Genomic DNA, 25,934 nt, shown 5'->3' on the forward strand with positions numbered 1-25,934 from the left:
AACCAAACTGATCCACATGCACCACTGACGCAACCTTCACGATCCAGCGATCGTTGTTTGTGCCTCATACAGCAACACCATCAAATCAACAAGTTCTTCGTGGTTCCACTCGCGAAGGTATACGTGTACCTGTCCTCTTTGCTTCTGTTTTCTCACCAACCAGTTAAGACCTACCACGGTTAAATACCCACAAGAAGTCGTATCGAACGCGAAAACATACAAAACCATAGCCAGTGAATAGCAGGGATGAAATAGTCAAGTTTGTCAAATCGACAGTAACAGTTTCTTCTAGTTATCATCCACGATCGTACGAAACAGTGAGCGATAAATTGATCTTTGACCTGCATAGTGATCGATATTGCTACCAAGATGACAATTACGTGCGACATACGCTATGACAACAATCCGCAGGGTATATTCTACGTTGGCCAAACGCTATCCGGAAGTGTCGTTCTACAAGCGTCCGAACCAGAACCCGTCAATGGTAAGTGCAGTTCTTTTGCGTTCGACCAGTCTGTGTGATACGCAAGCTGATGCGTTGACCTTGAACGATGTCGTCGTGGGCTGTGCGTGTGTGGCGTTGAGCGAAGCTATAAAAGAAAATTGAATACGATTATAGAGCCTCTACTGGCTCGGGACCTACGTCACGCGTGGATAATCAGTCCCAATGACGGGGATGCTTGGAAGGTGGTGTTGTGTTGTGGCAGATAAAATGCTTATCATTTTATGTTATTTAGAGATGTCTGATAAACAGTGACTCATCCTATCTAAACTAGGACCAATGGAAATTCGCGATCTGGTGCGAGCCACGAGAATCACGAAATATGTTGTGAACGCTACGCAACAAAACATATTAATGAACTAAATTTGGTGAAATTTTGATAACAATTGAATAAAGAAAATTCAAATTTTAATTTAAAGTTTGAAACGATTTCAATCGATCTATAACTATGATGTGAGTTTGCGTTGGTGTGCTACTATTTTCGAACATTTATATTAGAACATGTATCCATAAAAGCAGTTAATGTTGTTGTAAAAGCAGATAAAATTTGATAAAAGTTGTTCATAAAAGAAGACAAAAGTTGATGATGTTTTGACATATTTCCTGACTATGTGTGGCGTTGTAAGATAATTAAAGATAAACTATTTTTTGGCTAATTAATAAAACAATTCTGAACTTGTACTTGACCGGAGTTTACTAATTAAACTATTTTGCTTTGTGATTGATTATTGCTTAAGATTTCTCACGATTTCGCAATATTGTTTAATCAGGGGATTTTTTTCACATAGTTGGAAACCGCTGGAAAATCCTTTGATTTTTTTTTATTTTTTTGTGAGGTTAACTCATTGTTTTATTGATGTTGAAAGTATCAATCGGCTAAAATCAAACCGTGTAATAAACCTTGGTGTATTCTCAAATTCACCGGTTCAAAGTGTTTTAGATTCAAGCTTTTAACAGACGGTTTTCTCGGAGACTATATCCGTAATCAACCGTTTGAGAAAAATATATTAAGCTTTTAGTGGAATGTATTAAACCGTCTAAGACGAATTAAGTACTGTCCATTTAAATCCACCAGTTAATTTTCGTTATCTTTGCAGATACGTATTTCGACCACAACTGTGTGGTCGAAATACGTATCTGCAAAGATAACGAAAATTAACTGGTGGAATTAAATGGACAGTACTTAATTCGTCTTAGACGGTTCAACCGTTTGAGTAATTTCCGAAAGGCCCCTTTCTGTCAATAACTGATATAGGTATCAGAACGACGGCTCAGGGTGCATCTTTACTGACTTTTTTATCATTTATCTGTTAGTAAAGAAAGTGAAAATTAGAAAGGAACAAGAAATACAGATGAAAAGAAGAATTTAACAAGTTTCTGGGCAAGAAGCCCTAGAAGAGGATTTTAATACGCCAAAGGCGAAACACAGAGTAGACTGTAGAGAGTGCGTATAATTTTTGTTCGTGACTAAGAAATCTAAGCCGTTTTCAAATAATAGGTAATCGTATAACGGGTCGGCCAGTCGCGTTTCCGGTTAATGATTGGGCGGCTTATGCGCCACTCCTGGTAGGAGACCGCCCAACAAGTTATCGTTGCCCGGATTGACACCTCCTTAGGGGAAGGAGGCGGTATCTCCAGCTGTTTGGCTCTTTCCTTTCAACTTACTCCGACACAAATCTTCTCCAAAGATCTCAATCTCCCTTTCACATACGGTGAGCTGTCCTCAATGGGCTACTGACGAACTCACGTAAAATCAAATTGTTATGCCCCTAACTGAGTCACATGGCCATGGACGACACCAACAATTATGCATGCATTACTTACGATTTTAACTAGCTAGTTGTTTAGGGGAGGACCTACGGATGGGGCCGGAGCTGCTTTAAGCACTACTCCGGGCCTGAACTCAGGCCGACGGACGGTGTATTGTGTCGATGTTGTGGTCACTCACTCCCTAATCCCTAATTCGGTGCGCGGGCTTACGCATGGGCGCGGTACAAACGTCCATTCGTCCTCCTGGCGCGCAAAGAAAAATTGTTGAGGCGCCGTCGGTAATCGCTGAACGATGATGATGATGATGATGATGACAACAGCGATCTGCTGCTATGCGGTTGGAGGACGAGGCAAATTGATTGATGCGGTCTGATGCTGCTTTACGGTGATTTGACTTCGCCTGCCAAAGGTGCGAAAATGACGCAACCTTCTCCGGCCAAGTGTACCCCGGGAACTTTTGTAGCCGATGCGTGGTGTCAAAAGACAGTCTTACTGCTGGATGTAGTGTGTCGGCTTCATCTATGCTACCACGGACCTTTCTTGACATGGATCTACGCACACACAATCTACCAATAATGAACGGAACTGAACTTTTACAGATTCTGCTCGACTTTGAGAACACACTACGGCACGGAACAAAATTGACCGCTTTTGTCTCTTCCACGGAACGGAACAAAGTCAACGATTCCGGGTTGGGAAAATCCTCAGATACCGCGAAATTTTAGACATTGTCTCCATGGTTCGCGAAATTCAACGAAGTTGAAATTTGCGAACCCGAGCATCAAAAGAATTTATCCACGAAATCCCCCAAAATCGTGCTTCTCATTCCCACAGACGATTCAAATTAGCTTGCTCGCTAAGAATCGTGCCAAGCGTGGAATGCCGGACAAGCCAAAGGTCAACGCAACTTCAAAAGACCGGCGTGCTACTTTTGGCGTCATGATGAGCTATATGCTGGCTAAACCCCAAGTGTTTCTTCGGTAGCTGACTGTAGGGAACTCATAAAACTCAATTCTTAGCGTAGGTAACTCAATAGCGTACTTCTTCTAGACCATTCTTGCGGTGATCCAACACAAAGATTTATTTCAAAAGACGCAACTGGACAAGCAAAGTTTTATAATTTGAATAAATAACAAAATAAATATATTCACAGAAATAAACTAAACATTGAAATAACTAAATAAATAAATATGGCGTACTTGCTACAATCGGAAGTAGTGATAAGGAGTTCCACTGGCGGAGTTAAGCGGGGCACGATGACCCACGTGACTTACCAAATCGAACATTTCACTGAAATTTAATGATATCTTATAAGAAAGTTATTTTGAGCTCTTAGTGGAAATTCTTCAGTTGTCATAAGACGAGTTTGTAGTATTCCATTCAATTTCACGACTCGAGTTGAGTCAAGTACGAGACACTGAAGACGGCCGTACTTCTTCTTCTTCTTCTTATTGGCATTACATCCCTCACTGGGACAGAGCCGCCTCGCAGCTTAGTGTTCTTTCAGCACTTACACAGTTATTAACTGCGAGGTTTCTAAGCCAAGTTACCATTTTTCATTCGTATATCATGAGGCTAACACGATGCTACTTTTATCGTTTCCGATCCGAAAATCGCCCAGACCGGCACCGGGAACCGAATCCAGCCACCCTCAGCATGGTCAGCGCGTCTTACCGCACGGCTAAGGAGGACCGTACTATTGAGGACAAAATACGTATCCGTCAAAGGGCATTAAAGTGTTGGAATCAAATGGGATAATACAAACTCGTCTTATGACGTAATTATATCTGAAAAAAAATCCTAGAATTTTGATTAGTTCTGGAAAAACTTCCGAAAGATTTCTTGGAGTTATTTTCGAAAGAATTTTTGGAGAAATCTAGGAATTTCTTTATAAATTCAAATGAATATTTCTCTGGTAATTTTATTGGAAATTCCATCGAAAATTCCTCTAAACATTCCTTTCGAAATACCTTTAGCATTTCCTTTGAAAAATCTATCCGAAAATCATTCAGGGCTTGAAAATTTCTTTGATAATTCATTCTGAAATTTCTTCGATTTTTTTTTCTGAATGTTCTCTAGAAATTCTTTCCACTTTGGGAGTTCCCTCCAGAGATAATTTAGAATATTACGCCTTTATTGTTTGACATTCCTCATGGGATTCCTTCGGACATCCTTTAGAAAGGCCTTCATAAATTCATTCAGAAATTCCTTCGGAACTTGTTTGCCTTTCTCGTATACTAATTAGTTCGCTGCCAAAACCAATTTTTTTTATAGAAGACCCGGAGACCCATAGTGTTATATTCCAATCGACTCAGCTCGACGAATAGAGATGATGTCTGTGTGTGTGTGTGTTTTTTTTTCTTCCTAAGCAATGGAGGGGGAATCTGCTCAACAGACTTCCTGGGTTGGACGTCCAGGAAGTGCGGGGTTAGGGACCACCTCCAGCAGCAAAGGAGGGAGGCAGGACTATATCCCCGACCCGCTAAACCGTTTCCATTGCCGCCAACCCCATCGTCCCTTAGGTACAACCAGAAAGTAATGCTTGAAAGGGGGGCCAGTGCACAACGCACCCTCGAAGTTAGCTGCGTGTCCTTGCAGCACCGAACATCGTGACTCGCTTTTTTAGAAGAACACCATGGTATCGCGGCAGCGCATTGCCGGCTTTCCAGGTGACCTTACCACGCCCTATGTCTTCGGAAGGTGGGAAGGGTCGACTTCGCACGTGCTTCCCTCTGCACGGCTGGTATCAAGAATGATGATGCCGAGTGCACCCCAAATTGACCTCTCTGCGCGGTGCCTACGCCTGCCCCAGCCTTGACGAGGACCCCTTCCCGTCCTCGGGCTCAAAACCAGCCCGGTAGACCGACGCCGCAAAAGCGTTCTTCGCGTGGCCACTTGATCGATAAAAGGATCGAGTTCGACCACAGGGCACCGGTATGACCCATGAAGCTGACTCCGAACCCTCGGACCACCTCTTATTAGCGCCTGAACTCACCATTCCTCGAGTCCACGTGCCACCTTCTGAGTAGCTCCGAGACGATTTTGACGATAGCCGATAAAACGGCGTTCCAGCCAACTTAATCTTTACACATCCTCCGGACTAGGTTGTGCGGGGTAGTGTCTCGGGCGAGGCCGAGTGTCCGAACCGGTGTAGATACTGTCTGAAACAACCATGGCCTGTAAGGACCTGGGTCAGGTGGAAAGTGATTTCCCCATGGCGCCTCTTGACCCACGTATCTATCTCCGGTATCAACCTATGTGTCCATCTACCCTTAGTGGAACTGTCCCACTCAGTGTTGTAAAATGTCATTTGCACTCGTTTCTATAATTTTCCCAGAACTTTTTTCAGGAGTTAGCTATTGATTCTTGATGTATGACGAACTTATAGCGCTTAAATGTGCCTACAACTTTGTCTAACAAGACATTGCTCTAAATATATAATCTGGGGCGTGGGAGGCAAAATGTCATTCAAATGACATTATGTCAAATGACACGTGACATTTTGGAGAGTTTTCACTCTCCAGCCTTAGATGTTATATTTAGAGCAATGTACCCTTGAACAAAAATATAGCGCTACTCAAGCTTTATGAGTACATCTAAAATTATGATGTTAATTTTACTTCTGAAGAAAGTTATTAACAAATTAGTCAAATGACATGCAAATGACATTTTACAAGCCTGGTCCCACTCACGCTGCCATTTGACCATTGAGACCAATCTGACAGTCCTACGGATGCCTCTCGTGCCGCGCATTTCGAAGCACTCTATGTCTTCACCGATAACGATGTTAATAGGCATCATACCGGTGATGACGCAAAGTGCATCGTGCGACATGAGCCTATACGTACTTTCTAACTTCGTTCTGTAGCAGTTAATACACAGGGCCGTGCCCCGATCTGGCCCCCCATACCTCAGTATGGACAGAGCGACACTAGTCTGAAGCTTCCACTTGCTGGCATAAACCGCAGAGCTATTGGACATCATCCGGGACAATGCCACTATAGCTGTGGAGGCACGCTTGCAGGCGTAATTGACGTGGCTACCAAAGGTGAGCTTATCGTCGATCATTACCCCCAAGAGTTTGATGGAGCGTTCAGAGGTGACCGTGCTGTTGCCTACCTTTATCACCGCTTGTTGCTCCGACTTTCGGTTGTTAACAACAACCACCTCAGTCAGTTCAGGTGAGCCAGTTCTAACTTCCTGGAACTCATCCACTCCTCCACAATTGCGATAGAGTGGGCTGCAGTCAACTCCATCTCTTCAATCGATTCGCCGTAGACCTCCAGCGTAATATCGTCAGCGAAGCCGACGATTAAGTATCGATCAAGTATCCACAACCTGTTGAGGATGATCTTCTCAGAAGGGACTGTGCAATCCCCGCAAGTTCCGCCACAAGTTCCGCCAACATTACGAATACTATGTTCATCAATGAATGCATTTATATGTTTTTTTTTTCTTCCTAAGCAATGGAGGGGGAATCTGCTCAACAGACATCCTGGGTTGTCCAGGAAGTGCGGAGTTAGGGACCACCTTCAACCACGAACGAGGGAGGCAGGACTACATCCCCGACCCGCTAAACCGTTTCCATTGCCGCCAAGCCCATAGTCCCTTCGGTACAACCAGAAAGTAATGCTTCAAAGGGGGGCCAGTGCACAACGTACCCTCGAGGTTAGCTGCGTGTCCTTGCAGCACCGAACATCGTGACTCGCTTTTATAGAAGAACACCATGGTATCGTGCCAGCGCATTGCCGGCTTTCCAGGTGGCCTTACTACGCCCTATGTCCTCGGAAGGTGGGAAGGGTCGACTTCGCGCCTGCTTCCCTCTGCATGACTGGTATCAAGAATGATGATGTCGCGTGCACCCCAAGTTGACCTCTCTGATATAGGTATTAAATCCGAAGCCTGTAGCTTGGGGTTGGTTTCGGGAGCCAGTCAATAAAGATGCGGAGTCGTCGAGTGTTGAAACAGAAAGACCTTCTGGTCTGTTTTATTGTTTTTATGAAATTGACAGCAGTGTAGCGCACAGCGCACACTGCTGTCATGCACTCTTATAATAATCTTTTCAGATTTGCTTTTGCAGTACACAGTAGCTCTTCCCCCTTCGGAAAGATGAACAATAATTCATCAAATAAAAATATTCGAAATTATTATCTATTCTTGTTACTATAGCTGTCTCAGAACGCCAAGGTATGCCAGAAAGCACTACCAACTCTGAAGGAAATTTTCTCTTCCTATTTCTATTTCCACTTAACACATTATTTTCAGACTGCGTCGAACTTCTCCGATCTGGTAACTGCCAGACATCGTTCTCGATCATGGGTAAGGGTGCCATCGCGCTCATATCTGGTAAATGCCAGATAGTGCTGTCTTCTACAAATGCCATCATGGATACTGCGGTAGTCAGTAGCGGCCGACCAGCCACGGATGTGTCGTCATAATCATCAGTCAGTACCGGCCGACCAGTCTCGACAACACGCATCGATCGCCTTGGCATGCCGCGTCCATCGTTAACGACTCTGAGTTGAATTGGATGGACGGTGGTTATCTCCTTGTGTTCAACCATGATCTGTAGTGAGCGTTTAGAGACATGTTTTAAGAAAAATGCTTTACTCAGCTTTTCGCGTACATGCTGCACGTCATGCCTCTTATAGTTAATCAAATAGACTAACACACACTTCACGTGATAATATGCTTTTTCTGAAGGAAAGTTGTCCTTCAATGTCAAGTTATTAGGAAACAAACATACATTTGTTAGGTCTTCAAAGCATCTTATGTATAGAAGACCTTTGTCAATCACTGTAACGTCTGGCAATCCAAAACTAGCAATAAGTTGAATTAACTTTGCCAAAATCACTAAGCAGTTGTAAATTTTCATCAACCACTTTACCTCCACCCTTTGGAAGAAATTATTCACTGCCAAAAAATTTGTAGCAGGTTTACGTTTTAAAATTTTAATAATAATGTGTTGTTTTGGATTAATTGCCACACTTGCATAGACATCACAAGAATCAATAAAATTTGTGTTTATTCCAACAAAGTGCACCGCGTGTTTTACTGATCGTTTTATTCTAAAGACATCAAACTTGCTGCCATGTAAAAGTTTTAAAAAATTTTGAATTGTCTGCGGTATATTCACTTTGTCATGGAACAAAGAACACACGTCAAAAAGTCTTAAAATTTGTCGATTTTCCAAAATTCTCACATTATCAGTTTTCCCAAGCCAATCAGAATAGATCATTTCTTGCACAATATTATTACTTATGTTTTCCCTGGCATTGACCAAAGATTTGGCAGGTATGTTATTTATTTCACTATCCAAATATTCATCATATTCTGTGGGAGCTGACATATTTACATTAATTCGCGAAAAATAATTCGCAAAATAAATCCACAACGAAAGTCTATTCTGAATTTTGGAATCAAACACCGACAATTTAAAAATGTTCTCCCTCCAGCTGTAGGGAATGTCAGAATTCTTATTGTTATTTGGAAAATTACTATTCAAAGCCATTTTTGCTTCACAACCATCATTAAACACAGGTTTACTAAAATAATTGACAAATACATCAACAAGTTTAATCTGATCAACTGCAATTAGTGCTCTAATTTGTTTTCCAAAAATGTTGTTTAATGGCCTTGAAGCCCCAAAAATATTAGTCCAGTTGGAAAAAAAATCATCCAACCACGTTCTACCCAGCAAAGAAATAAACTAGTAATCACAGTCAAGCGCTAACAAATTTAAAATGATTTTTCTCCCATTAAATTCAACCGTAACATCAACTTCACCAGAAAATTTGACCCTGGAATCATTTGTCACAATCAGTTCATTTGAACTATTACATAAAGGTTGATTGAATTCAGAAGCAAATAAATTTTGGTTCGTCACTGTTTCCAAAGAGTCACTATCAATCTCCATCTGAAAAGCACTACGTTCAACAGATACGTCAAACAAACAAGACTCGCTGGACTTATTGATGAGAGAAATATGCATACACTCCAATTCGAAGTCATTTGGATTATTGTTATCCGAGTCACCATCCATTTCCCTCAAACTGTCCAGTTGCTCGGACAAGCTATCCGGAATCGGGCTAGGTTTTTGGATGTCAACATGATTAACTTCATCGTTTCTCTCTTGTTTAAGTTTGTAGCACCTTCTTCGCTCGTGTCCTCGCTGTCCGCAGTAATCACAGATACGCTGGTTCCCAGTCCATTGTTTACCATCCATTATGCTTCCTCGATGAGATATGCTAGCAGACGAAGCACGGTACCTAAACTTCTGAGAATGGAATCCAAATTGCGAGTTATGCCTATAATCTTCATTATTCGAATCACAAAATGAATACTTGGCACTTATTAAAGCCACAAAGTCAACATTATTGTTAGCCAACAGGTTTGTATTATAAGTCGCCATTTCCCAAGAAGCGATAATCCTTTCAGCCTGTTCTAATGTTAAGTTATTTTCAGTCAAAAGGCGATGTTTAAGTGAGCCATCTTGTAGACCAACAAGAATGCGATCCAATATAAGGTAATCTTTTTGATCACCGAACTCACAATTTGCCGCAAGAATTTTCAGCGAAAATATGTATTCACCGGCTGATTCACCAGGTTGTTGCACCATTCTACCGAAATTATATCTGTGGAGTAAGACTGAATCATTATTGTCAAGTCTCTCCTTAAGCTTTTGAACTAACACTTCATAGGAAACTTTTTCCAACAATTCATCTGTAGGAAAGAGTTTATCTGCCATATTGAACAGAAAATCTCCTCCCAAAAGTAACATCTGGTATTTTTTGTCATTTTCTTCAACTTTATTCACTCGGAAATGGCATGATAAACGTTTAGTCCAAGAAGCAAATGATTGACCCTTACGGTAAGATTCAATATTGGGAGCTACCATGTAAGACATATTTGTCAAAATGTTTGCAAAAAGACGATACACACAATGTTTTAAACCAATACACAACAAAAATTGCAAATAAAACAATACAATGGTTCAATAATTTCAATACCTTCACTGACAATCAATCAAAATAATGATTACATTCAATGCTTTCACTGACAAACAATCAGGATTATTATTATATTGTTTTCCTATTGTATTCTTTTTTTTTTAGTAAATAAAGCCAAAAAGCATCACTGTTTACTGCGCTTCGAATTGATAAAAATTAACGCGCTAAATAACCTATTTAGTTTTAATTAATTACACAGCTTTTCTTAAAATAAGCGAAAAATAAAATCACCAAAGAGTATTTATCAAGTTTTTACATTTAACACGCCACTTTGCTTGTGCAATATTTTGTTTCAATCAATTATGCTAAAGCGCCTTTTCTTTGGAAACAGTGCAAATAAAGTTGTACACCAAAACGCCAATAAATCACAAATTTTAGATACTCACCCGGTACATGCAACACTCACCACGACTCTTAACTCGATGCCAACGAATAAGCAACACAAAACCCGCCGGTGGAACGGAATGACACTCCCTGCTGCAAAGCCGATTGTTGCAGCGCAAACCTGCACAGCCTGATGCCACTAAACTCCCCAAAATAAGAGAAAAAGCACTGTTATTATCTGGTCAAAAAACTTTTGTAAACCACCAAGAGCACTATTTTGAAGAATATAATTTTCAATTAGTCGTCTAATTAACTATTGTTGCCCAAAAACCGACGCCACCAAAGCAAATGGCGTTTCGGTTGACAAAGTCGCTTCGTCACTACCGAAATAATATCGCCAATCAAATGCCGAAAAATGATAATTATCACAAACGATTTTTTTTGTTTGATTTCACTGCACTGTTACCTCGTTTTTTATTTTTGTTGAATTCTGGTGCCGAGGTAGTCCAGAGCTGGTTTTCTTCGCTGCGGTCAGTTGAAACCTTCTGCACCGCTACCGATTGTCCTCGTCGCCACTATTAAATCCGGAGCCTGTAGCTTGGGGTTGGTTTCGGGAGCCAGTCAATGAAGATGCGGAGTCGTCGAGTGTTGAAACAGAAAGACCTTCTGGTCTGTTTTATTGTTTTTATGAAATTGCTGTCATGCACTCTTATAATAATCTTTTCAGATTTGTTTTTGCAGTACACAATAATAGGGTCTATTCGTCCCAGCCTTGACAAGGACCCCTTTCCGTCCTCAGGCTCGGAACCCGCCCGGTTGACCGACGCCGCGAAAGCGACGATACCATGTTGTTCTTTGCGCGGACACTTTTTCGATAAAAGGATCGAGTTCGACCACAGGGCACCGGTATGACCCATGAAGCCGACTCCGAACCCTTGGACCACCTCTTATTTGCGCCTGAACTAGCCATTTCTCGAGTCCACGCGCCGCCTTCTGTGTAGCTCCGAGATGATTTGGACGATAGCCGAAAAAACGGCGTTCCAGCCAACTTAATGCCACTATAGCTGTGGAGGCACGCTTGCAGGCGTAATTGACGTGGCTAGCAAAGGTGAGCTTATCGTCGATCATTACCCCCAAGAGTTTGATGGAGCGTTTAGAGGTGACCGCGCAGTTGCCTGCTCTTATCACCGCTTGTTGCTCCGACTTTCGGTTGTTAACAACAACCACCTCTGTCTTGTGGTGAGCCAGTTCTAACTTCCTGGAACTCATCTACTACACCACAACTGCGATCGAGTGGACTGCAGTCAACTCCACCTTTTCGATCGATTCACCGTAGACCTCCAGCGTAGTATCGTCAGCGAAACCGACGATTACCACGTCCACCGGGCACTTCAACCTCAAGACACCGTAGTACATGACATTCCATAACACCGGACCCAGTATGGAACCTTGCGGAACCCCTGAGGTTATGTCAACGCACTTCCACCCCGCCTCCGTGTCTTATACCAGTACTCGATTCTGGAAGTAGCTTCCGAGAATCTTGTACAGGTACTCGGGAATTTCAAGACGCAGGAGCGCATCTGCAATAGCTGCACAACTCGTACTATTGAATGCATTCCTCACGTCAAGAGTCTCTACTTCACAATAGCGAACTCCCCTCCTCTTACGCTGGATAGCTATCTCCGCGGATTTGGTAACCGACAAGTTACCCGAGTAGCACATTTGTCATAGACAAGTTTAAGTGACTCAAATAAGACCAAATCGAGTCACATAAGAGTTGCTGCAACCAAATCTGTCAGTACTGTGCCGCTAGGGTAGCGTCTACGGTCGACTTACCCATTCGAAGGCCAAACTGGTTACTCGATAGACCATCCGCACCCTCCGTGCGTATCAACAACCTGTTGAGGATGATCTTCTCGAGCACCTTCCCCGCCGTATCAAGCAGGCATATTGGTCTATATGCCGACGGATCCCCCGGTGGTTTTCCCGCCTTTGGCAATAGGACCAAGCTCTGCCTTTGCCATGCTTCAGGGAAGACTCCCTCGTCCAGGCATCTCTGCATGACAGATTTGAACATCTCGGGAGCCTCAGCAATGGCCACTTTGATAACCAGGTTCGGAATACCATCCGGTCCTGGCGCCTTACCTACACTAAGGGACTGTGCAATCCCCGCAAGTTCCGCCACAGTTACTCTTCCCTCGTCGGCCACCCTGGCCCCTAGCAGCTCCACAAAATCATGCCAAAATATTTTTTTTTTTTCAAACTAAAACTGCGTTTTAAAAACTCTTTTATTTTTAGAGCACGATCAAATAGAGATCTGATTAGGGTGGATGTTTATGAATATTTAAAAAAAATGTTAATACACAACTAGTAAAATCTCAAAAGATTATCAAATGTCACAGACCAATACAGATTGAAGATTTTTTTTTCACATCATAATCTAATCAAATCATATTCTAATCTAATCTCATACTTGCGAAGCCAATATTTAAAAGCATCCTGGAAAATGACGGTTTCTGAATTCCGTCATTTTTCATTTCATACGGCCAGACCAACTACGCAGTAGTCATAAATTTAAAAAGTAACTTTATTCATGACTCTTGTTTAAAATAACAATTCCGGTAGTTCGGATGATAGCATTTTAAAACCGTGTGTAGGATTAATCGATTCTTAGTCGATTTTTTAGAAACAAATTAGTGTTTGACTTATTTACTCAAGACCAGTACTGTAAAAGGTCGTGATCATCATAAGACAGAGAGCAAAACGCCTTTTTCTATCTCAGGCGACCAAATAAAAGAACCGTGGGATCTTTGATCAATTTCGCATGAAAGGCAGTCATGAAAGAATGTTGTGCTTTATTTTAAAATTGAAATTTCTAAATTATTTGAATGGATATATGAATCATTTATAAAAAATATATGTACTGTAATTGCTACAATTTTCTAGCAAGCAATCCTAGAGTCAAAATCGGGTTCTAATACTGACCTGAATTCTTCGGATGTTTTCAAGAATGCCTAGGAAATTAACTTCTAGAAATTATTCCAGAAATTTAGTTAGAAGATTTTTTCCGAAAATTTATGATTTTCGCATGCATAGAAAACAATCACACTCATCAAATGCTTTAGCCAAGCAAGCCTTTGGCACAACAGAGCGTGATTGATTCACATTCTTTACAAATCCGCCCAGCCCGTTTTTGGGGGCATAGAGTGTGATGTTTCTCGAATAAGAGAGTAGGAGGTTGAGGGTTCGAGTCCCTCCAAAACACGTGGATTCTTTTTCGCAAATTTCATATCAATTTGTCCATTTCGTAACATGTGCTGTGCATATGCACAGCCAAGATGTTTAACAAAAAAATGATTTTCGTACGGCAGAGTTGCCGAATAATATGCAATTAAATAAATATTTCCTATTTCATTATTTAATAAATTTTCGGAAAAATTCTCCTAACTAAATTTCTTGGATAATTCCTAGAAGTTAATTTCATAGAAATTCTTGAGAACATCCGAAGAATTCAGGTCATTATTAAAACCCGGATTTGACTCTAGAATTGCTTGTATAAAATTGTAGCAATTACAGTACATACATTATTTATAAATTAATCAAATTATAAATGAACCAAATACGGCAAAAATGCTGGTGCTCACTTCACCAGAACTCTGGCGTTTAAATTTGATATAAATTGTCTCATTTTATGCACGCAATCTATTTAAATTTGATACAGTGAAATTCTCGTTTTTTATTTAAATCTGACACTTTTTTTTTAACTATTTCGTTTATTTGACAGGCTCAGGCGTGTATAACACTTAACGGAGTCGAGACTCTTTATGATATTTACAATCTATATCATTATTATCAACAGTTAGTAAGGGGTGAGGGACATATACCAAGATACTCGTGGCGACTCAAGGTTAGATTGCGTAAATTCAGGACGGAAGAGGTTGGGATTTAGGTTTGAGGTATTACAGCTACTCATCCGGGTATATGACGTCATTAACGGTATGGCGTAGCGTCGTGCTCGAGCTGTGGTTCGTCAGAGAGCATCTTCCAGATGGCCAGCACTTCATAAGACAGAGACAAGAAAAAAACTGAGAAAAAAAAGGTATTAGACTTTAATGTCAGACGAACAAAGAAAGACATAGATAGATAGCCTGCATATACGCCACATCGTGATTCCCCAAAACACCTAAGCTTACATTCCTGTAGGGTTGTTTACCTCGTGCAAATTTTGTTGGTCCAATCGCTATTCCTAACTTCTACCAATTCTCTCCAAAGTTTAGTTTCATTTAAAGTCCAGTAGTTTTTTTTTTTTCAAACTACCGAACAAGCCACTCAAGTGTTGGATTTTTCTTCTTAAATAGGTCTAATAGTGATCCAACCACTGACCGGCACACTTGAGAGATAAATTTCAATTGGTGGATTCACAACAAGGAAGTCTGGATTTTTTAACTACTGGACCTAGTTTTTTTTATTTGCGTGTTGCTCGGACAAATTGACGCTTATTTAGACTAAGGTCTGAATAGCCTCTGCAGTGCACAAAAGTGGTCTCCATTCAGCTCGGTCAATAGCTGCACTTTGACAGTCACGTAGTCTACGCTATCTTGAACTGTTTTCAGCGGGTTCGGGTCCGACATTCTGGCTACATAACATGCCCAGCAGTCGTCCGATTTTTACTGTTTTATGGATGGATGGTGCTCCCAACAGCTGATGCAATTCGTGGTTCATTCGCCTCCCCATGTACCACCTTATATCTGCAAGACTGCAAATGTGCGTCCACGATCACTGTCCAGATCTCGTATTTATGAGGTTGCCACAATTCCCACACTTTAGGGCGCAACACCATTCTGCAAGGACCACAGTTAAAAACAACCTTCTGTATAGTAATTTCAACCGCAACATTTTTTGCATTTGGTCTTGACCATGAATCCCTCCTGGTACAGTCCATGAACTTTCTCACAATCGGTATTAGTCATCGGCATAAAATGTAAAAGTGCCTTGCGTTCAGAAGAATGAGTTGCTCCAATCCAGCATACCGTTTTTTGTAGATGATGAAACACACGACAACTTAATCCCATTTTTTCAATAGTTCTTTCCAAGTGTGCATTGAATAATAAAGGTTATAACAAATAACTTGTATTATTTGCAGTTATCACCGTGAAAATCGAAGGATTTACCGTAGTGCAATGGACCGAAAGACGTCCCCCACATGGCAAACGGCACCGATCACGGCAATTCAATGGGCGTCAAGACTACTTTAATACGCTCATCAACCTGCTGGGTACAGAACATGCCCCAGCCATCACAATACCTCAAGGAACAAATGTCTACAAATTCAGTTGCTCATTGCCCGACTCACTTCCAACATCCTTTGAAGGACAGTACGGTCACATTCGATACACCATAACGGTTGTTATTGAAAGACCTTCTCAACAGGATACGACATATCGCGAAGCATTCACAGTTCTTCGCAACGTTAACCTTAACGACACTCCTTCTCTGAGAGATCCAAAAATGATAGAACTGAGCAAAACTTCCGGTTGGTGGATCTTCAAATCCGATCCCATGGATATTACCGTCGAGATTCCTTGCACCGGTTACGTCTCCGGTCAAAGTATTCCTGTAGTGGTCCGATGGAAAAACAACAATGCAGCTATCCGAGGTATCCGCATCAAATTGCACAAACACGAGACCTATTCAGCTACAGAGCCTTACGAAAAGTCCAGAACCGACTCACACAGTACGGTAAAAATCGAAAACCGAGACCACCAGCAGGATGTGGACGGCACATTTGAACGGAGTCTACTGATTCCATCGCTGCCACCGAGCAGCGTTAGTCCACTCATTGTCATAGCTTACGAACTGACAGTTTATGTACATCTTTCGGCCGACGACATTCCTTCGTTCAAAGTACCGATTACGATCGGGACAATTCCGTTGGTGGCGTTGCCTCCATCCGCTAGACCGCCACCGCCCTCAGGCGGGGATGATCCCGATCAACCACCCGGCTACCCACCATCGTACGGGTTCAAGTTCGATGGAGTCCCATCGGATGGACCCGCCGATAAAGCCGGTAGCTCGAGTGCGTCCACGACGACTGCTGCCACCGGATCGACCCTTGTACCCGATGCGACAAGTAGTGCACCAATGCAGCAGCATGATCTACGTAAGTATCAAAATTCATTACAAATCCGACGTGCAGAATAATGCTCAATTCATATCATCAATTGGAAACTGCCAAAAGTTTAACTGTTCCTGATGTCTGTGTTAGAGAAAACAAATAAAAACAGTTGTTATTTTGTTAATCATAATTGGATTTTGTAACACTTTTAAGCATTTTTTACCAAAACAAATCAGCAATTCATTCCAAGTAAATAGCATACAGGAATATCCATTAGCAATGTTTATGGATTGAACGAACATTCGAACAATCTAACAATCTTTTTCGCGAACCCTCACACGAGGCTTTTAATAAATTCCAACAATTTCCCATAGAAACCTGAGATAGTTTCTTTCGCGATTTTTTAGCAGTGCTTATCAAATCTTTTGATTTTACGACGTTATTGTTTTACTACCCTTGATAAGATGTCTCATATTATTTTTATTCTCAATTACCGTCACAGCACCACCCACATACGAGGAAGCAATGAGCACCGTGACTAACACAGATGGAGACGAAGGTCCAGCCCCTATGGATCCCAACAAACCATTCATCCCTCTGTATCCAGTATACAACTTTGGTGACCCAGGTTCAGGGCAGCAATAATTTTCTTCAAATAGCATTTTTCATGTACAAGCATTATACTATATTCAACCCTAATCGCAATTAATTCTTAATGAATGAAATATGTTTGGTGCGCCCGGGACGCCAAGTTGTTTATAAACATTGCAATATGAAATGATAATACGCAGCCCATCTGACTCACACTCACGCAAAGTGCCCATGAATCTTATCTTATCATGTATCGCGTGGTTATCTGCATACCTCAATGGTACATTAGTCTCTGCATGATTGAACAATCAACAGTTCTGTATTGTGCTGGTTCTTTGAAACTTTCAACGATTTGTCCACGATTTTTACGCCCCAACAAATGTCCACTAGCTGTGAAATTAAATTCGATGAGAATCCTTACGGAGTTTACTTCCCGGGTCAAACCTTATCCGGAACTGTGGAACTTCGGTTGGCTGAGCTGGTCAAGGTGAAAGGTATGGTACATAAAATTGCATTCTTTATTTTCAATTATCCATGAGAGGAAATGATTCATCGTTTATGTGGTAACTTATTATCGTAGGTGTTGCTCTTCAAATCAAGGGTGTTGCTGAGGTACGATGGTCCGAGACCTCTGGTGTTGGGAAGAAACGTCGCACAGTACATTATCATGGTCGCCAAGATTACATGAACTCCACTACCTATTTGGCTGGCTCCAAAGATAGTAATAGTATTGAATTGCTGCCAGGAATCCATACATATCGCTTTTCGTGTGTTCTACCAATCAACCTAGTCACATCACTGGAAGCAGAATATGGTCACATTAGATACACGGTCAAAGTAATTCTAGAGCGTGTCTGGAATACGGATCATTCGTACAAAGTAGCATTCACAGTACTACGACACGTAAACCTAAACGAAGAGAATTACGATGTACGTCAACCAACCAAAATGGCAAAACATAAAACCTTCTGCTGTGGTCCATGTAGTTCCGCTCCTATGTTGATAACTGCTGAAACTCCAATTTCTGGGTATGTGTCCGGTCAGACCATAGCTGTTCGTATAGAAGTGGACAATCAAAGTAATAAAAATCTTGAAGAAATTTCCACCAAACTGCTACGTGTTGTATCGTTCATAAGCCAAACGCCATACACTCGTGTCAAGAACTTGTCTACAGTTGTAGCAGCAGTCCGGGGTATTGGAGTTGCCAAGCACAGCAAAACTAGCTACGAACAACTTCTCTACATTCCACCCTTGCCATCAACCAGCAAAACCTGTCAAGTTCTCACGGTGAACTACGTCGTAGAGGTGGAAGGAAAAATCTCCGGTCCGGTAATCAACCCAAAAATCCAACTCCCTATTACATTGGGTACGATACCGTTGACAACCAATGCAATTCCTGATTTTGAAAGCGTGCCAAATACGACAACTCCCATTACGGTACAGCCAACGACATCGGATCCAGATGATCAAGCTCCCGCCCTGCCTACGGATCTACGTGAGTATTGAACATCTATTCGAATACAATAAAATTATAATTCTTAACAATGTTTTTCATATAGCCCCACCTAGTTACGAGGAGGTTGTTCATGGTGGCGGCGGGGCCAATATCCAGGAGGAAGGTGAAACAAATGAAATCGGTTGGAGGGAGTACACGCCAAGGTACATGGTGTATCGATTCAGTGAAACCGAACCGACTGCTGCAGTGATGGCACCACCACCACAAGTATCGGAGTTGGATACAAAACGAGCCATTATGGAAAAATATTGAGTAGGGAAATATCTATAGATTTGTTTCTCAATTTATGATTAAAACAAGTATTCTAATTTATCTACGAGACAACTTCATAGAAATTCCACTTTATTCCACTACTTGATATGTATTTAAATTATTTGTTTTGCTTAAGCTTTGTTACATCAATTAAAGTCAGCTTTCTATCGCACCAAACTCGAAAAAACTCTTGAATATTTAATCAACATTTCATTCAATAAATAAGCCAAGTGGTCGGGGTTCTTCTAAACCGCACTGAACGTTCCCCTTCAAATATTACTGGTGAGATCGTTCCGTTTCGTGACCGACGTTTCCTAAAAATGAAGAGCCCACTTATTCGCGAATTGTCCAAAACCGGGGGTTTCATGTGACTAGTGTACTGCCGTCATACACATATTTGTCCCATGTTTGCTGGGATTTCCTATGTACATGGGACAGTTATGCGTGGAACGGCAGTGTAGTGACTAACGAAAAAACCCCACGCGATCGTGGAAGAGACTGGTCTATAGGGCGTGGTTGAAGATCCACGAGACAATGCCAAAAATCGCAAATGCTATCCAGGTGTCAGGAAAATCACCAGCTTTCACAAAGGCGCTCAACAATCCGGAGGTAAAGGCCCGAGCCAACGCCCCAATACATACGACCAGCAGTATCGACCCAAACAGGGAATCAATTTAGCAAACAAGGGCGGAAAACATTCGTCCAAATGGGAAACTCCTAAAGGTGATGGTAGGAACTAGGATACAAAACCGGAGAAGCCGTGTTCAAGTGACGGTGACTTTCACGAGGGTGTACCTCAACCGAAAAGGGGGCAGCAGGGACTATGTCCAAGGGCTTGACGATCCCTCCCCAGGCCATCTGCGAGTTGTGGCGCCTGCCTAGGATGTGGTGGGGTTTGACAGTGGCCCTGTTAAACCTCTATAAAAAGCTGCATGAATCCGCAAGTAGGCTCCGCCAAAGCAACCGTGTGCCGCTCAAAGCACAAGCCCAAGTCCTGGTGTTAGGTGGGACGCTAAACAGCCCTGACACGACGGCCCTCCGACGAGACAGGAGGTTTGCGCAGGCCCAATAAGCCGCCTTTAAAAACAACTATTACGAACGACATAGAAGATAATACGACTCGATACAATCGGCAACGACCTAGGCGACGAATAAAGGATCACGATTGGAAGCTTGGAACGTGGAACTGCAAGTCGCTAGGCTTCGCAGGTTGCGACAGGATAATCTACGATGAATTACATCCCCGCAACTTCGATGTCGTAGCGCTACAGGAAATCTGCTGGACAGGACAGAAAGTGTGGAAAAGCGGGCGTCGAGCGGCTACCTTCTACCAAAGCTGTGGCACCACCAACGAGCTGGGTACCGGCTTCATAGTGCTGGGAAAGATGCGCCAACGCGTGATTGGGTGGCAGTCAATCAACGCAAGGATGTACAAGCTGAGGATAAAAGGCCGTTTCTTCAACTATAGCAGCGGTTCTCAACCTGGGGTACATGTACCCCTGGGGGTACCTTCGCTGGCTCTAGGGGGTACCTCGGACAAAAATGCGTAATGGCGGACGTATTAAATTCCAATCGAAGCTTATTGATGAAGTTTTGATAATTGTGTATTTTTTATTTCAAAACTTTGTCTTGTACATACTATGCATGGCGATCAGTAAATCAAATTGAATCCTGGCCTGCTCAACCACCACAGCGAATGAAGGGCTGCGGAACAAAAGATCAAACGGACAAAACGTCGAATGAGCAAATTTGAAAAATCTTCAATGCAATCTACCTGATCTAAACAAAATGTTGAATAATATGTTAGGAATATGCTTTTGAACTGAAATCTAGAATCTAAAGGTTCCGAAGCCTCTGTTTGAGAGGCGAAGACTTCTTTCAAGAAAGTCGGAAGTCTTTTTACAAAACCCAACTTAATTCACCGAGTAGTGATAATGCCTTTCTCGCATTTAGCCAAGACACCAAGCTTATATGGTTCTAATATGGTTCGATGTACCATTTTCTTTATAACTTTTAAACGCAACGGTCGATCGTTATCAAATTCAATAGTGATCAACTGGGCTTTGCCCCCTGTCGAATGAAACTTGTTGCGAGAAAATCGGTTGAGGATTACTATAAGAAAAGTTGTCTAATGTTTTTCTTAGATTTTGTGCACACACATACACACACACATACTATGCGGGTTTCCGGTAGCGGGTAGAGCAGAACTACCAAAGCGGACACAAAGCAAACAAAACTGTAGGGCTAAAGCACCAACAAGACAAATAAAGCCACAAATCTCAAATCAATACATATATTTGGGGCACTTGCCCTAATCTTCCTCTCACTGCCTTCTCATCCCTACTCTCTTCGTCTTACTTCTTCTTCTCTACTTCTTCCATCTTACAAACTAATTTGTTCAGTACTCACGGTACCACCTAACGGGGCGTCCCCCTACGTTTCGCCTGTGCTGCGATCATCTCGCCGCCGCGAATCTTGCATGCCGCTCCCGATGTTCGCACCGACGATACTCCTCTGCTGGAGACCCCTCTGGCCGTCCAGTACGACCGGGTTGCTGGATGGGGTCCCTCCGAGGCAGTCTTCGATGTCTCCGTACACCACAGTCACCAAACTTGCACCAGTGCACACCACTTGACGGTTTCGAAGCCGGTCCCCACCGATCGCTACGATGCCCACGTCGAGGCTAGCACGCACCTTTCCTCCAGCCAAACAGCATCGATCGCGCACCGGCGGCTGACGAATTCGATCCGGCCCAAAGCAAAATCCAGCACAAAAACAAAATCCGGCACAAATACCCCAATCAGTGGGGTGATTTTTGCGCTGCCAAGATGCCTTTAGACTGAAACGATGGCCTCCAATGCGATAGGTCGTCGTCGTTTGCTGTGTCACGGGAACCGTCTTCGTCCAATCTTCGGAATGGAGTTCTTCTGTCCGCTGAAACCTGTTTAGATCGACGAATGCTCTTGGCTGCTTTGGTCCACCGGAATGGATGGAAGATTGCTACTGCCAAACGGAAGAAGGGGTGGTTTTCACACGTTTTTACGAAGCAAACGCCCGAATCTCTGAGTGCGTTTCCTAGCGGTCGGAATTTGCGAGAGTGCTTTTTCTGGCGGTCTGGATCTGCGCTAGTGCTTTTCCTAGCGGTCGGGATCTGCGCCGCACTCCTCCCGAATCACTTTTCGCCACTCGCTTGCTAAAGCACTTTTTGCACCTCGTGCGTTTGCCAGAAAACTTTTTCCGATGACGCGATGGCGGTATGAAGCCGGTTACCGGTACCAATTGCGCAGGAATAACCGTTGGTCATCGTGGTGTGCGTGTGTTCGTAAATTGCATTTTTGCCGCGTCGCTTTGCGACTTGGCGATGTTATTCAGTGTCAGCAGAGGTGTGCAGTGCAAAGCTGCATTCAAATTGGCGGTTCATTTTTTGATGGTACACGGTGAAAAAACGGTTGTGATTTCGATGGCGATGAGTGGTATAATGATTTTCTTAATTGCGATTTAACATTTTTTAAGGACATAATGCATCTTACAGTATTGAACAAATCAAACGTAACAATACACACACACATACACACATACATACACACGGACAGACAGACATGTGCTCAGTTTGTCGAGCTGAGTCGATTGGTATATAACACTATGGGTCTCCGAGGCTTCTATAAAAAGTTCGTTTTCGTAGTGAAATGATAGCCTTTCGGTACAACTTTGTTGTACGAGAAAGGCAAAAAGCTCGGAAGCCTTCTTTCAAGAGACTCGGAAGGTTCTTTAAAAAAAATCGGAAAGCTCCTTTAAAGAGGCTCGGAAGGTTATTTTTAGAAGGCTCGGAAAGCTGCTATCAAGAGCCTAGGAGACCTACTTTCAAGAGGCTCTGAAGCCTCCTTCCAAGATGCTCGGAAGCCTCCTTTCCAGAGGCTCAGAAGTATCCTTCCAAGATACCAGGAAGCTTTGTTTCAAGAGTCGAAAGCCTTATTTCAAAAAGCTCGGAAGGCTCCTTTCAAGAAAGTCGGAAGCTTTCTTATAAAAAGTTCGGAAGGCTACAATCAAGAGGCTCTGAAGGTTCTTTTCAAAAAGCTGTAACCGTTTGGTTCCATTGAATGCTTGTAGCTCCACCACAAGTTATTTAACATAACATTCCCAGATATCCCCAATACACCCTTTTTATAAATAGGTCAACATTGAGATAGCGACGCTCATCTGTCTTTGGGAGGATAGGGCGGGCATCTCACTCTGAAACGTCACTGTCAGCGGTTAGAACCGTTGTCGAGCAGTTTGAACTGAAAGAAAAAAGAAACTTATTTTTGCTTTGATCACTGGTCGACAGGTGGAGCATAGGTGGCATAGATTATGGAAGAATAATGTAAAGCGTTCATCATTTAAAAAAAAAACATAGTTAGAGCTATCTCCTATAAAAACCCTTTGCTTGGAAGCAAAGTCCTCTCTTTTGCTGTAAAACCTGGAACGTAGTAGTAGTGCGCGCGTGTGTAGCATCGTAATTCGAGGTTAGAATTTGGAACCGTACCTCATTTTTAGTGGAACATTTAATATTCTTTTTGTCTCTTTGTTTAGTGGTTAGTCCGTGTTAGTTACTATTACAGCACGATAATTCGTCGCTATTAAAAATTAATCGAAATAATGTGTTAGTAGGACGAATGCAAGTATGACCGTATGACTAAAACAGTTAATAGTATCCTACAATAATGTTTAAAATTAGATTACAGTTAGTAAACGTGTATAAAGCCAGTTGTACGATTACCACATAAACCCAAGTTGATAAAGAAAAGGTAATTGCGGTGAAGAAACTGTGAACTAAATTGTAAAATCAAGTGGCGTTGAAAACTAATACTCGTATTTAGGTCCATAAAGCGGGCCTTTTCTTTTGTATCCTTGGCTAGGCCAAAGCTACGAGCGCAATCCAACCGGTTTTGCAGGAACCGGTTCGTTCCAGTACACCGGAACAAGACTTTTTTGATTCCGCAAGTGTCCAGAGCAGCAAAACACTGTCGTCGGCCGTGTGAAGGCCTAGTGTTCGCCATCTTGTCGGGGATATGTTGACTCATCGAACAGCCGGGAACAGGCTCAGCATTCCAGAGTTGCCGGTATGCGCCATCTTAGCGATGCGATGTTCGCCAGGTCCACCCTCCGGAACCAGCATAGTTCCCCAACAGATGGACGGTCTGATCAACCGTCCGTCTGAGGCGGACTCCGGACACGATAGCCAACAACCCGCCAAAACCGAACGGTGGGTCAATGTCCAGGACTCAAGAAGAGATACTCATCTGCTACGGTCAAGCCATGCCCCAAGTGTCAACTAGAACAAAACCGCAAGTAAACTATTTCCAAAACGTGACCATGTAACCTCAAGTACAATAAACTAGTATTAAGAAATGGAGCCTAATGAATAGTACTAAAGAGCAAATCCCAGTCTATTAAATATTTCCACTAATTTTCTATTTGTGCGTTTTCTCCGGGCCTACAAAAAGAGCCTTCAAGCCTCGACATTCTGGAGTTTTCTCATCAGACAGGAAAGTGTCTTCAAAGCAGAGTTACCATTAGCCGTTTCTATTTGTGCAGTCTTTCTACGTGTTCTCCACTCGTTGAGGAACCTAAAAAAAATCCGTATTGTCCTACTCACACGAGGAACCGTCGCTGACAGGATTGCAGAGAACTGATGACTTGTTTCACTCCATACGACCCTGAAGATCCTTATCCTATGAACGGGTAGGAAGTAGCATGTTTCAAAGCTCGGAAAGCTCCTATCAAGAGCCTCGGAAGCTTTCTTTCAAGAGGCTCGGAAGCCTCCTTCCAAGATGCTCGGAAGCCTTTTTTTCCAGAGACTCCTTCCAGGAGACCCGGGAGCCTCGTTTTAAGAGGGTCGGAAACCTTATTTCAAAAAGCTTGGAAGGCTCCTTTCAAGAAAGTCGGAAGCCTTCTTACAAAAAGCTCGGAATCCTCCTTTCAAGAAACTCGGAAGGTTCTTTTCCAAAAGCTCGGAAAACTCCCTTCAAGAGGCTCGGAACCCTCCGTGCAAGAGGCTCGGAAACCTTCTTTCCAGAGGATCGGAAGCATCCTTTCAGGAGGCACGGAAGCCTGCTTTCAAAAGGCTTGGAAGGTTCTTTTCAAATGACACGGAAAGCTCCTTTCAAGAGGCTCGGAAGTCTGCTTTCAAGAGTCCCGGAAGAATCTTTTCAAGAGACCGGGAAGCCTCGTTTTAAGAGGCCCGGAAGCCTACTTTCAAGAGGATCGGAAGCCTCATTTGAAGAAGGCCGGAAGCCTACTTTCAAAAAGCGCGGAAGGCTCTTAGAGGCCTCCCTTCAAGAACCTTGGAATTCTTCGTTCAAGAGGTTTAAAAGTTTACTTACAAGTGGCTAAGAAGCGCCTTTTTTCAAGATGCAAAAGAAGCCTCCTTTTAAGGGGCTCGAAAGCCTCTCTACAAGACGCTCGGAAGTTTCTTATCAAGAAGTGAGAAAGCCTACTTTCAAGAGATCCGGAAGCTACTTTCAAGAGACTCAATTTCCTTTTGTAAGGTACAGGAAGCCTACTAGCAAAAAGCTCGGAAGGCTCCTTTTAAGAGGCTCGAAAACATATTTTCAAGTGAAACGGAATCCTCCTTTCAAAAGGCTTGGAACCCTCCCTTCAAGAAGCTCAGAATTCTTATTTCAAGTGGCTTGGAAGCATTCTTTCAAGAGGCTCATAAGCGTCCTTTCAAGATGCAAAGGAAGCCTCCTTTTAAGTAACTCGAAAGCCGCCATTCAAGAGATTCAGAAGCTTCTTTCAAGAGGCTTGGAAGGCTCCATTAAAAGGGATCGGAATTATTCTTTCAAAGGCTTGAAAGCATACTTTCAAGAGGGGGTA

At 42.7% G+C, this 25,934-nt stretch overlaps 2 protein-coding genes and 1 long non-coding RNA gene across 4 annotated transcripts; all 3 read left to right on the forward strand.

Annotated features, from left to right (window-relative positions):
* The first annotated feature begins 75 nt into the window (after window positions 1-75).
* Window positions 76-17,465, forward strand: LOC134226079 (arrestin domain-containing protein 4-like). The gene is made up of 3 exons (XM_062706618.1): window positions 76-484; window positions 15,749-16,765; window positions 17,223-17,465. Exons 1-3 carry the CDS (start codon window positions 370-372, stop codon window positions 17,363-17,365), a joined length of 1,275 nt encoding a protein of 424 aa, XP_062562602.1. The 5' UTR covers window positions 76-369; the 3' UTR covers window positions 17,366-17,465.
* Window positions 17,466-17,618: 153 nt separating this feature from the next.
* LOC134226080 (arrestin domain-containing protein 3-like) lies at window positions 17,619-19,209 on the forward strand. The gene is made up of 3 exons (XM_062706619.1): window positions 17,619-17,805; window positions 17,892-18,806; window positions 18,871-19,209. Exons 1-3 carry the CDS (start codon window positions 17,691-17,693, stop codon window positions 19,077-19,079), a joined length of 1,239 nt encoding a protein of 412 aa, XP_062562603.1. The 5' UTR covers window positions 17,619-17,690; the 3' UTR covers window positions 19,080-19,209.
* A 4,218-nt stretch (window positions 19,210-23,427) lies between these two features.
* Window positions 23,428-24,567, forward strand: LOC134224700 (uncharacterized). Of its 2 annotated transcripts, none has more exons than XR_009983025.1 (4): window positions 23,428-23,581; window positions 23,649-23,737; window positions 23,794-23,863; window positions 23,936-24,567. It is a non-coding gene; the product is annotated as an uncharacterized LOC134224700 (long non-coding RNA). The 2 variants fall into 2 exon arrangements; XR_009983026.1 differs by having other exon boundaries at window positions 23,975-24,567.
* Window positions 24,568-25,934: the final 1,367 nt, after the last annotated feature.

This window comes from Armigeres subalbatus, chromosome 3 (genome assembly GCF_024139115.2).
Source record: "Armigeres subalbatus isolate Guangzhou_Male chromosome 3, GZ_Asu_2, whole genome shotgun sequence".
NCBI lineage: Eukaryota > Metazoa > Arthropoda > Insecta > Diptera > Culicidae > Armigeres > Armigeres subalbatus.